The sequence below is a fragment of the Rhopalosiphum maidis genome, chromosome 4, assembly GCF_003676215.2.
Source record: "Rhopalosiphum maidis isolate BTI-1 chromosome 4, ASM367621v3, whole genome shotgun sequence".
Lineage (NCBI taxonomy): Eukaryota > Metazoa > Arthropoda > Insecta > Hemiptera > Aphididae > Rhopalosiphum > Rhopalosiphum maidis.
Genome location: NC_040880.1, coordinates 20,283,281 through 20,297,408, shown reverse-complemented (window position 1 = coordinate 20,297,408; position 14,128 = coordinate 20,283,281). Strand labels below are relative to the sequence as shown.

Sequence of the window (14,128 nt, the reverse complement as noted above, 5' to 3'; positions counted from 1 at the left end):
TTTTATTTTTGTTATTTATATCGGCTCGATTTGAAATCGGGAATTCCTGGCGCTTTTAGCTCTCCAAAAAAATATAATATATATTATAAACATACATTTATACATTACCCGTAATGAACACACACATATATATATATATATATATATATACCTATTCGTGTTATCGTCGTGCCATTAGTATCAGAATATAGTGGCATAGCAGTCGTTGTCGACGCCGTTTCTTCTATAATATGACACGAGTGTTATTTCTGTTTTGTATTTTTTTTTTTTTTTTTTTTTTACCGTTTATGCTCTCATACGATCCGTCGTCATTGCAACTACACGATGGTCTCGGACCGATCCGGTTTTTCGTACGACTACCTGTGCGACGTGAATCGCGTGCTGCATTCTTGAGCGAGACGGGCGCTGTCAAAAAAGTTTGATGCGTGCTACGAGTATAACAATAGACAGCGAGATATATTATTATCGTGCAAACCACACGAGAACGCCAACGATTTAGGAAAATCGACAATATTCATTGTAAGCCGCGTTCGTTTTTGACGCTATTCGGATAATTTATTAAAAACTAAAAATCTCATTCCGTCCGGGAATGTATAAATTTAATTTCTTGAAAACCATCTACCGTCTACGTGTATGTAAATCGTGCTACTATGAGTGATCAATCGTAATCATATTATTACAACTCGCATTCAATATTTATTTGAAACGTGATTGTATTTGAATATCTTTAAATAAATAAATAAATACCATAAATTTAATATATTGAGTTTTAACGACCAACCGTACTATAAGTAATAGTAAAATTATTATATTAATATATTATAATTTATAATATATAACATCATGACACATATATTTTCACAAAATATAAGCAACATTTACCATGACAATGCAATCGACGAAGCTCACGCAATTATTTTAACATTGAATTACTTATGAAAATTATATACGTATACGTCATGATGATTCTCATACAAATCATTTAACTCTGTAATCCACGATAGTGAGAGGAGGTTGGGATAAGGGATTTTTTCATTCCATTTTCGGCAAAGGAGGTAAAATCATCGGGATGTGTTGGAGTTTTGAATGTCGAATGTTAAGTGCGTGTGTGTTGCAATGAAACCTATTGAAGACCAGGTACACATACAGCCGTACAGGTTATAACTGCTGCGAATGGCTAATAAAAACAACAGATAAAAGGTTATAATTACGTTATTATTGCTGGAACGCTCGCGTACACCATTACATTATATACCATCTTATACTTTCTGACATCCCGTTCTGTTGGGATTCCGTTCTGTTATTACTGTTATTACGGCGAAGACGGTCTGGACCAGATAAGGACGTAGGAGAGTAACAAAAAAACATATATATATATTTAAACTAATAAATAATGAAAGGACTAAATAATTAGAAGGTATACGCACCGACGTAATAGGAGAATAAAAAAATAAAAAGGACAGTAAATGGTCTACATATATATATATATATATAGGTAAGTATATCCTGATGTAATTGATTATTAGCAGTGTGTAAAACCAAAGAAATCCACGCATTGATCTTGTAATATTATTTAGGTCGCTAAAGTTAAAGGGTACTAAAAATAATAAATATTACATTCTTAAAGAACGTATTTATCATTATTGTTGTTATTATATAAATACGCACTTGATTCCGCCTTCAATTATTATGTCTCGTAGAGCATTCAAATACGTTTTTTAAAACCTCAAATTAAATGGGTTTTGTTTTACGAGATTTCGTTCAAAACTAAATCCGAAACAAGCAATAAAACGTAGTTAATTGCATTTCGATAAGTGTATATTTCGTTCATACATGGGGAAAAATAAAAAAGGTAATATTATATAATTATGTTATCGTTATATTAGTTTTATAACAGATTAATAATAGATTTTTTTTGTCAATTCTATAAATATTCTTACTGTCAAATTATTATTATTATTTTTTATTAACAAAAATCAAGATTCGTATAGAATTTTAATTTATTATATGATATTTGTCCTTTCTTAATCAAGTTTATATCCTTTATTCAACAATGTAATTATATTCCCATAATTATTATGTAAAAAAAAATAATACAATAAGCTATACTCAACAGTCGTTGATGATGGTAAGATGCCACGTCATAATTTCAGGTATTCATATAAATTATTATACAATAATAACTGTTTTAGTTGTGAAACGTTGACGAGTGGAGTTGATCCGTTTTATCAAAACTTCTCCGACAATGTTACGCACAGACGATATATAAAGGTTTCAACGGCCGTGGGCGTAGGGCGGTTGGACTACCAGGAAGTTTGACTTCCGGCGGCTGTAGGGGATCGTTTCGATTTATCATTTGTCATCCCTTCAAAATCGTAATATGAATCTCTATAAAAGTTTCATTCACGACAATGGAACGTATTTTTTTTTTCTATACGTATTATGTACTATATGATATACATATCGCACTAAACCGACTTTTGGAAATCGAGAGAGAAATACGTTAACGAAATGACCAGATTAGCCGGTTACGTCGATATGTCGGCGAAACTTTTGGCATTTTTACCCTGCACTAAACGTATAATGTACAAACGATATGTATATATTTATCAAAACGTACCGTCTATCTCCGTCACTATATATTCAATCAAAGGGATCGTAAAATGTTTGTTTTTATTTATTCCGCTGACAATGTATGCTGTTGATCATCAATCACGGCCGTTTTCGTGTTCCGCTCGGCCGACTAAAATATTGCTTTCAACGAAATGAGCGCGTGTAAACGTCGTTGAGATCTATATACATATTATAATATATTGTTTACCACTACCGAACAGAAGGAAACGCTTAAACTTTGCTGAGATCCTGCAGTAGAAACGCGCTCAGTAACAGTGTGTTTATTATATTGAACGTGCGTATCGATTAGATACTGCCGACTATAATGAGTCATTACTTTTCGTATTATTTATTTTAAAATTTTAAATGTAATATTGTCCTCTCGATTGGGGAAGGACAATTCGAGGCACGTTCTTTGACCCTAATTATAGTGGGACACAATTTTCCAATGTTAAAAAAAATAAATTATGTACTGAATATAAATGGATGAATTAATTTTCAATGTAAATTATGAAAAATAACAATGTAACACTATATAGCCATAATAATGAAACTACGATCGTCATATTATAATTCGATAAAAATAGACAAAAATACGACTTTGACACTTAATATAGTAATGACAAACCAATGTTACGTCAGGTGACCGTAGACGAATTAGATAGTGGTAACCGATAATTGCATATATTGTATTTTGGCGAGCGCTTGTAAATTGCAACGACAACTAGTGAGCGGGCATAATCTTAATTTATAAAATGGGTACATGTTATATTAGCTATCATAAAAATAACATAACATTTTCAAAACAAATCGAAGATTATTTATTTAGTATTTATCAATACATATTTGATTTAAGTTAGGTGAAGTGATAATTTTTAGTTTACAAATTTTTATAATATGTAGATTCTACAGGTTTTTTTTTCAAATAACAATTTTAGCTGCATACTTTGTTAAATTTATATGTATATTGTAAGAACTGTCGGTGCAAAACCCTAATTATAATATACTTGGAAATTATGGAATGCAATATGGGTAATAAGCAACTTGTAATGTATCGTTTCTGGATGTATAGAGTTCCGCCGTAACGAACGTAATTTTGTTTTTCCATCACTCTCCGCCGCGGTGTAATATACATAATAATATTATTATAGCTGATTCGATATTTTGATCAGTCATCTCAGTAGTGATTTATTGTTTAAATATTATTTACATTATATGAAAAAGTTTGATATACGAGTATGAGTAATACGACAAAATAATTGTTAGTTCAGTCACTTCGTTTGTACGCTCTATTTCGCCAAATAATATGTATAATACGAAATAAATCGTAATATAAATAATACAATATACAATATTATTGTACATTGTTGTACATGCACACAGAGCAAATAATACACAGTTTAATTTAATAAATTGTTAAGAAATAATTTGGACACAAAAATTATGAATATTATACATATACGTAATGTTATAATGATCGTTTTTAATTAAATTGGAAATATATCTATAATATACTCGGAAAACTTCAATGAAGTAGTAGTAAAACAGTAAATTAAAAGTATATATTATTAATTTTTTCAACTGATGTAATATTAAAGAACAAAATTTAATTTTCTAGAATTGAAGTTTATTTTTTTTACGTTGATATTTCCAACTCAATAAATAATTGATGCATCACTAATCCCATTTAGCATTTTTTTTAAATAAAAAGTAAACTATAAATTATAAATAGCTACTTTTAAGTTTTGCAGATATGTTTAAAAGACTTTGAACTTGAAAAATTGCATGTATTTTGATTACTCAATAAATTGAACACAGCTAAAGAATATTTTTTATTAATTTATATATATGAAATAAATGTGTAAAATAAATGTCTATACTTTATGAGTTTATTTTTATTAAAAATCTGCACCTTGCTCGTTTAGAAACTGATTCAAATAAACATTTAAATTAATTTTTAAAAATATGAAAATATTACGCTTTAGTAATAAATTGTTGTGTTCTTATAACCGTGTAATTTGACAGACGCCATCATAATACATGGTAAACACTTACCGAATACTGTACAACCGTCTTTACATCTATTTTAACCTAGTGTTACTAGGGTATTGACGTAATACGTAATTGTTCAGACGATTATGGGATTATGTACGAGATCGGATGAGAACACATCAACGTAATCGACCTCGAATAATTGAGGGTAATCGACCGAATCGGTTGTGTGTATTTATATTATATTAAAATATTATTATAGGTACGCCTGAGCATGGATGATGACTGATAAAGCATACACGAGCGTCTTACACAAAATATTTTATATACATAGTATTGTCATTCGTATCATTTTCGTCCGATTTAAGTCGCGATTCGCGTGGTGTGCGTAACCGCGTTCGTGGTGTGGTATTGGTATGCGGTATAAACCGTCTGATATATATATATATACATTATACATATATTTTAGACATACGTTAAATACACATAGCCCCACCCAGTCAGTGCAAAACATAACAAATACAATACAATGTCATGTAAGTGCGTTCGGCGGTACTTTTGTGGTACACGGGCGGGCTTGTTTATGTACATATAATAACATATTATACCTATTGGTACATTGCAGAGTCGACGGGTGAAATGCTGCTAAATTTATTATTATGTTTCAACGTAAAAACGTCTCCAAGGGGGTGGTCGGGCGCACCCTGCTGTAGACGAAGAGACAATCGTCGTCCATGTTCATAATGCATTGTATAATATAGGTAACCGGCTGACCTCCTGCGGTGTCCCGACAATTCTTCACCGTCCTAATTGGATTGGTAAAAGTCGAAAAATTCCGACGCATCAACTCGTGATGGGAGGCCGCATCCCCCCATATAAGCGTTAATTTCCGAAATTGGCGGACGCGCGGGATACCACACGTAATAAAATCATCACTTTATGTATGTATATTGTATATACATATATATATATATATATATATTAATGTAGTCGGTGGTAGACGTTAATAATAATGATGGCCTGTTGTTTTTACTATTTATTTTAGTTTTTTTTTTCGTTCTCGTTATTATGATTATCGTGTTGTTTGTTCTTCTCAGATGAAAAAAAAAAACTCAAATATATACCTACACGATTGCGCCGCGTGTGTGGTGCGCCGTACGACTACGAAAATGAGACAAAAGGTCTAGTGCGGGGGGGGGGGGGGTAGAGGGGGTACTCATTAATAACGATGTCAGGGTAACATATTTCGCCGGACCCGTGTTATTATATATATTACCGCACCGATAGATACCGCGCGGGCACGCGGTGGTTATATTATTATCATCATCATCATCATCATCGTCGTCGTCATTATTATTATATATAAAGTCATCGGGTTTTTTGACGGCGGCGGCCGCCGCGGCCGGTCGTGGCGGGCGGCAAAAACGAATTAAGTGATAACCCCCGGGATTGGTCGTAACTGGACGCCGCCGCCGATTGTGGACCACCGCCGAAGTAGATGCGGTCCGGTATATATCTATATACCCCTCCACCCGACCCACCCCTCAACTAAGCCGACACGCCCGCGATGACGACCACATGAACAACAAAGGATGTTCGGTAAAAAAAAAAAAAAAAAAATTGAAAAACACACGAACGTCGGCGGCGTCCTCGTGGGTTTTCGTGTTACGATTGTTTGATAAATGAATTATAATGCATAAACATTAAACACACACGCGCATCACATATTATATATATATATATATATATGTATATTTATATTTGTGTGTGTATAATATTATACCATTTTCTCGTTAAGTAATATATAAATATATATATCGTGTCGATTGTATTTATATGGAATTTACATATAATATACCATACATATTATTACTACACGTACTAACATTACACGATGTGTTTTTTTCACGATCGACTCCACATCGACACGAAAACGACTGTATTTCGATTACCGTAAAACAAATATTTATATTGTCTTCGACGTGTCGCCGGTTCAATATAACATGTAAATACCAACCGTTGATGGAGCACGAAGAGACGTTTTGGTAGTACTTGATCCGAAATCGGTAATAATTATTTTTATTTTATTTACAAGCATTTCATCAAGTACTCTAGAAGATTATACTATGGGAGAGACATTACATCCGCAGTCTACGATCTATATTTTTTCCTTTTCGTACGATATATTACGCGGAGAGCCTGCATCACTATACAGCTTTTATAGCGATCTCTGGTTTTCGATACTACTGTTTTGAAGTGATTTATGCGTTTTCATTTAAGTGTTTATAGAATTGAATAGTGAATTTGCTACTGCTACGTTTCGCGAATGGTACGTTAGACTCGGAAAAATACAAATTAACGCACATCGAAACGTGCTCCTCTTATTGCAGGTTTAGCAGCATTTACATAGTTGTCTATAAATCTCGTATCGCGGATTCATTCGAATATAATACGACCATCTAATTTAATATAGTTGTATTTAAGTAATAAAGGAAGAGAGTTGTAATTGATAGTAAAAATACAGACAGAAATCTTATGAGCGACTTCTTCGTCCATTTCTTCTCCATATTTGACGTCGGGTAGGTGGAGAAATTCGAAACGAATTCGACCGAAACTTATTATCATTCGTTAAAGTTGCAAACGCCAGCTCTTTTTATTACAATAGGAAAACGGTATTAATTGACAATGTTATTTATAAACGTCATTGAGAAGGGCTTTCGAATTCGAGACTTCTCTATTGACAACTGTGTCTCATTTGTTCCTATTATTACTTATACATATACATATTACAATATATATATATATATAATACTACAGCTGGCCAACAGCCAGTATAAAGAACGTAATAAACAATCATTTTGAAAATGTTTACTCGGTAATGACATTGCTGTGGGCTAATAATGAAATAGAGAATAATAAATTGTGCGTGAAGTATCTAAGAAAAATACCTGTCTAGGAACAGTTTGATTAAATTTATGTTATGGGTAATATAGTGGTGAATTATACATTTATTTATTATATTTATTCATCCAACTGCAGGAAATCAATAGCATAGATTTTTATGGATATTAGTATACTACTACACAGGTTAACATATCCTAATATCGTATTCATATATGTATAGAATAATTGGTATTTTTGACTATAAAAGGATTTTTAACGCTGGCATATCGAGTGAAGTGATAAAAGTTTTATGAATTGAGCAATAAATATATATAAATTATATGATGCTTTCGGTCGTGTATAAGCAAGCAGTAAATAATACTTTATTATAATAGGTACCTGCTACCTACACATAGTTATGCGCGTATGGAAATATTGTATTATGCTCTGCTGATCTACGTAAACTGAGTTGTCGATAGTCATATTTTTAGTTTGAACGATAAACAGATGCAGTTTCATCATTATGCAAAGAAAACGCGCCGTTCACCTCGTAAAAGTTATAATTTTACCATTGTAGAATCCTCGCTTGATTTGTGGTTGTAATACAGTAGCTGGATCAGTCGGTGAAATCGATTAATTTATTCATGCAAATGCACGTTTATGGTTATGTTGAATCGGTTTCACGATATCATTTTACACCAAATCCGACGCCAACAATCGCCAAGATTAAATTCTACTTAAGGACTTTTTATATTATATACTAGCTAAAAACCAGTAGACAGCGTCTATACTAAATTGCTATTATTTTTATACACACAAATCATTTAAATCTTCAGTATAATATCATATGAGTTTCATCGATATGAATAAATAATAATAATAATATAATACGTGATTTCGTCCGTCTTCTGATGTACCGATGTACATTGTTCTTGGTTTACTAATATAATTTCGGTAAAATAATTTTTGAAAAATTTAGATTGTACTATTATAGATTTATCATATTTTAATCAAACATTTTGCCTATTGTACGAAAATGAAATAAGATTTAACGCCCGTCCCCATGTAGATACACAATGCGTTATATAGTTAACTCACATGTAAACATTACCCATCGATAATGAATAGTATAACGAGTAATCACGACAATCGGACAATATTATATATTTATTAAGTGCACGTTAAAGTTGTTCAAATAATATTATATCCTCATTTCTGTGGATTTATAATACAATATTGTTTCGTTAAATACATTAGCCATCGCCTTCAAAAGTGACGCGAATAGTTTATATTCGATACACGTGAAGAATAATATAGGAATTTCTTTCTCGCTTAAACCAATGATCACATTTGCCAAGTTTTATTAATTGTACATATATACAGTGTGATACACCAGGAATGCTCATCCTTGTTTTATCCTTAAGTGTCAAATTTATAAAAGTTCAGATTTTTGAATAATTTTAAGCATACTCTATCAGATATATTCAATACTTTAAAAGGCTCAAGTTTCAAACGTGTCTCTTAAAACGGCGTGGACATTCTTTTGAGATTCTTTTGTAGTTTTAATTTTACAATTTTATTGTTAGGTATTGATATTATATTGTAATTTTGAAAATGTACAAAATCACAAATCGAAAAGTACATAATTAAAGAGAAAAAACGAGATCGAGTGCGTGCTCGGTGAATCACCCTGTGTATATTATATATTATATTATACATACGCACACGATGAGTTGTAAATTATATTAACCGCAATCCGACGGCGGCGGTGGGCGAATCGCCCAATAACGATGACGACGAGGAGGAAAAAAATACCGAAAACCTCGTCCGTGCAGTAGGTACGCATAAACAACGGCGGACGTCAATCCACAAGAGTGGAAAAAAATCTCTGTTCGTTCTGCAAATTATCGGGGCGGACGTACACTGAACAGAGGCCCGCGGACCGGTGCCAGGAAATTTATTGCGACGAATCCGTTTCGAGTACACGGCCGCCGAGTCACGAATACTGTATATGTATCATATGTACGTATCACTGCTACGCGCTGTTATCAGTGGCGTATATATATATATACACACATATATCTATATATCTTACGCGACATAAATTTATTATACCCGTTCCGGAGCACCAACTATTATTGGATTTAAGGGCGCCGAGAATGCGCCCGTCCCATCGTTGTTGCATTCGATTGTTGTTCGAAAAAACAGCGCATCTGTATGCGGGGGTATATATGATATATGAAATTATACTTAGGGTAGGTTAGTTTTTGAGTTTCACCGACCGCCCGAGCCGTCACTTTATAAAATCAATCCGTCGGGTGGACGATCGAGTTTTAGATGGTAAAAAAAATTTGCGTCATCATATCATCCTGCATTACTGTTTGCCGCTTGCAAAATAATTGTCTTGTATACAATTTTGTAAATGTAGTGTTCTGATCGTGTTATTGTAATTAAAATTGAGTTTATTTTCAGTTAAGTGTTAATTGATTGATTAATATAAGAAACAAGAAACATTATACTCGTATACGCATTGGTATGTGATTTCTATTAGCTTGAAATATATAACTGATTACATTATAGTTATTTAAGGAAGCTGAATTCGTAATATAATGTGTGACTTACGAGTATATCGATATATCATGGTTTAGACTTTTATCTGGGCACACTTCAATTTATTATTCATATGAATAACCAACCAATAGGGATATAGGTACTGTACTATATATATTATAAGATCGAAAGATTTCGTCAGTTTTCAACTAATTCATTAGCGAAAATATCATTATCTAAATTCAATTCAAAAATATTTATAAAAATATACACAGAGTTATCAGAAATCCGCGTTAGAATTCAAATATAATACGATAAACTCGCGGAAAAAACGTTATTATAATGTCGTACATAATAATATATTATTTTAGTGATTATTATGCGACTGAATAATGTTCAAAATTATAATATGATATGTTAGGATTGGATGTATACAAACAATGATATATTAAACATAACTATTTATAAACAAATATTTTGAATAAAACGACTAATCATCCATAAAATAAATAGTGTCTGTATAATTATATGAAATGCAGCTGTACTTACAACGATATGGTTACACGCGTGATGTTCGTAGTTTTTGTGAAAATATTTTAAATCATCCACCCTGAGAGATTCTTCCACCACAGCTGCAGAGATGTAACACATAGTATTATTATCAATTGCATGCAGCCATGCGGTTATAAGCCTGCAAATACACATAATGTTATACACGCATATTTATTGTATCTTTGAGAATCCCGACTAAATAATAATATTATTATGGTTTGTGTTACAGGTTACGCCGAAAGCTGTGTGAACGAAGGAGAGATTGTGAACGTGCTCACCATCAAAAACATGATGTGTTACACTTGCATGTGCAAAGTGAGTACTCATGCCTACAACATGTACACGTGTAATATATATATATATATATATATATGTATATGTATCTATAGTATATACTTAATATTATTATAAAACACCTAATATAATATAAGTGGACAAATCGATAATAGTATATTGAAGTATATGCATTAAGTGTTGTATAATTTTCTGCACGGGAATATACGTTTAACAATAATTCAACAACGATATTAATAATAATAATAATAATAACGGAGCTGGCGCGGTGAAAGTTCCATTTCTCAAAACTGGGTTACACTACCTTGCCCAAAGCACTGTGCGCAGATAACCCGTCCGGAATCCGCCGGCGTCACCACTGCTGCCACCGCCGTTTTGCTCACTCGGTCACCCAAGTCATTTGTATCATAGTCGTGTTATAATAAACACAAGTATACACACGTGCATATTATAATATAGGTTAGGTTAGGTACCTGTTGATTATAATTGCACTTTGAATTTGATCTGTCCGGCGCGTGTTCAGTACTACTATATAGACTATAATATGAGAGAGTATCGTATCCGTGTAATAATATACGTTAAATACATATGAATACAATATGTTCATACTGTGTCATCATTTTTCAGTAACATACTAAATACATGGAGGGAATGACCTTGAATTATAGTTAAAGTTATGTAATAAGGATCCTAAAATCCACATTTCATGACAATTTTTATATTTTTACTTATTCACTGTGTGTAACTGTGTAAGGACAATACAACTTGCATATTTTTAAATCACGGTAATTATTTAAAATTTAGACTTTAAAACATATTTATTATTACTAGTTATTTATAAGTAGTCGAGTCATCCTATCCATTAAACAAAAATAAATAATAACTTACGAAAGTTAAAAATTAAAAATTCACTTAAAAATATTAATACATTTGTAAAACTGTACAACTCTATTTCATGGAATCATTTAAATTATTAGCTAACGGGTAGTTAGGGTGACTATACCAAATTACTTGTTATCTGTTATAGAAACCGTATGGGAACAAAAATAAGCTCCCCGTTATTTTTTCAATATTTTATTGGTATTAACGTAATAATTAATATTCCTATAGCTATTCGCCGTAAACCACAATTAATAAAAATATATTTAAATCTATACGTTCAGATTTAAAAAATGTATTATATACGCACGCGAATCATCAAATAATTATTATTTGTGTTGGAAATGTTTAGTGTTGTATAGTTGCTGCAATCAATAACGAATTGAACGATTTCGTTAAACTATTATCGGCACTCGATTATACTCGTACGCTAAGGTGGAATATGCCTCTTTAGCAATATATTATTCTGATACGATATATATTGCAACTATAGCTGGAAGAAATATTGTGTTTACAAAACTCAAAAATAGTTCAATCGATGCGCATAAAAAAAACACTCTTTAGTCTTAACCGTATCATGACATTAAATTGTTTTACGTACATTCCTTTCGGTAACATCATTAATGGTTTTTGACATTTTAATATGGCCATAAAATAACAATATACTTGCATTAATATTTATATTTATTATACTAATTTCAAACACTTTTTAATTAGGAGAGTAAGTAATTTATTGCTTAGTCAGTTAGGCGAAACTTATATGTATAGATATATTATATATAAACATAATGTACCAACATAAAAAAAATATTACCCACTCGTCGATAAAATATAAATGTTATAATGATAATATTATATTAACGTATAAATTAAACGTTTATAATGTAATATATTTTGCATTACATATCATATTTACATTTTACTGGTTTCGTAAGTCATACCAATAGATACGTACTTTTGCGAATTATATTATTTATTATTATAATCATTATTATTATTATTATTATTATTATTACGTTCCGATTGAAATACATATTAATAATAATAAATAATAATCTAATACGTATAATAACGAGACTTGGGAGACACGCGATACGCAGTTTTACAACATGATTTGTGGTTTGGTTAATACACCAAAGGCCAAAAACCCACGTATCGGACGATATTATAATATTATATTATATTATACTGTTGAATTCCGGTAAACACTTCATTAAATCACTAAAAACTAATCGTTTTTTCTCGATTGTACCGCGTAAATTACACAATACTCGAATACCTATATCTACATATGTGTAAACATTATACTGTCGACGAGCGCTTTATACGATATGTCAAGCTATCGCTTTGTTATGATAACTGTCGTAATTTTATGGGACTATATATGTGACACGATAATATAACGAACGTTTTATACGAATATAATACCTGAGCCACCGTACTTATGTATACTTGACGACGAATATCATCAATATAGAAATCGGTCAATCTGAGTGAAAATCAGATATATTATTATTATACATATCTAATTGATGTAGTATAATATCGTTATTATACTGATACCGATACTATTCAACTTTGAAGATCACGACGATTGTTTTAATATAACATATTTTTACTATCGTAAGCGGTACGAATTTAAGTGATTTAACACGTAATCATAGATAACTATGTAAATTTTTGGACGTCGACGACGACATGGCTAAAAATGAAAAATAATACATATCGATACACTATGGATGGCTGTGCTTCTTTGCAAATGCCAAGGCTGTAGTGCATTAAACTCGTTTTGTACGTCACAGTTTACCACGAATTGTCGTCATCGCACTATAGTGTACCACTAGAAATTATTACTGTTTAATTTTAATAACACCCTCGAGGTTAAATACATATTATTACTTATAAATGGTAATGAAGTACAGCGTCACGATCATAAAAAGAAAAATGACAAACTTAATGACAATTTTGACGACATTTTACACCGAAAATTATTGAACAATTTTCGTCGTTTTCGATATTGCGTAATCGCGTTTCGGAGTGCGCGGGAAAAATGAGAGAATTCAATATTGTCAGTCGTCATTTGCCACACTCATAAAACGTCGTTGCGCGGCTTTGACTTTATACAAAGTTTGTTGAAAACTTTTCAATCAACTTCTGTGTTTACGGACATAAATCGAAAACTCGGAATATATTCGTTTACCGATACTGCAACGTAACAAATAATATATATATATATATATATATATCGCGAATTCCTTTCCATCCATTCATGGCTGCTTGTAACGGCTATATATATGTATGTAAGACTCGATATGATCGGACGCGATTCATATGTACTTTTCAGTTACAATAAAAAACAATAATA

The 14,128-nt window shown here is 31.7% G+C and overlaps 1 protein-coding gene across 1 annotated transcript in view; it reads left to right on the top strand.

Annotated features, from left to right (window-relative positions):
• Positions 1–14,128, top strand: part of LOC113549167 (BMP-binding endothelial regulator protein) — a 68,127-nt gene that overhangs the window by 34,872 nt on the left and 19,127 nt on the right. Inside the window, exon 3 of the mRNA XM_026950348.1 lies at positions 10,820–10,905. Within this exon, the coding sequence (XP_026806149.1) occupies positions 10,820–10,905 (86 nt within the window). The remainder of the gene's footprint in view (positions 1–10,819; positions 10,906–14,128) is intronic.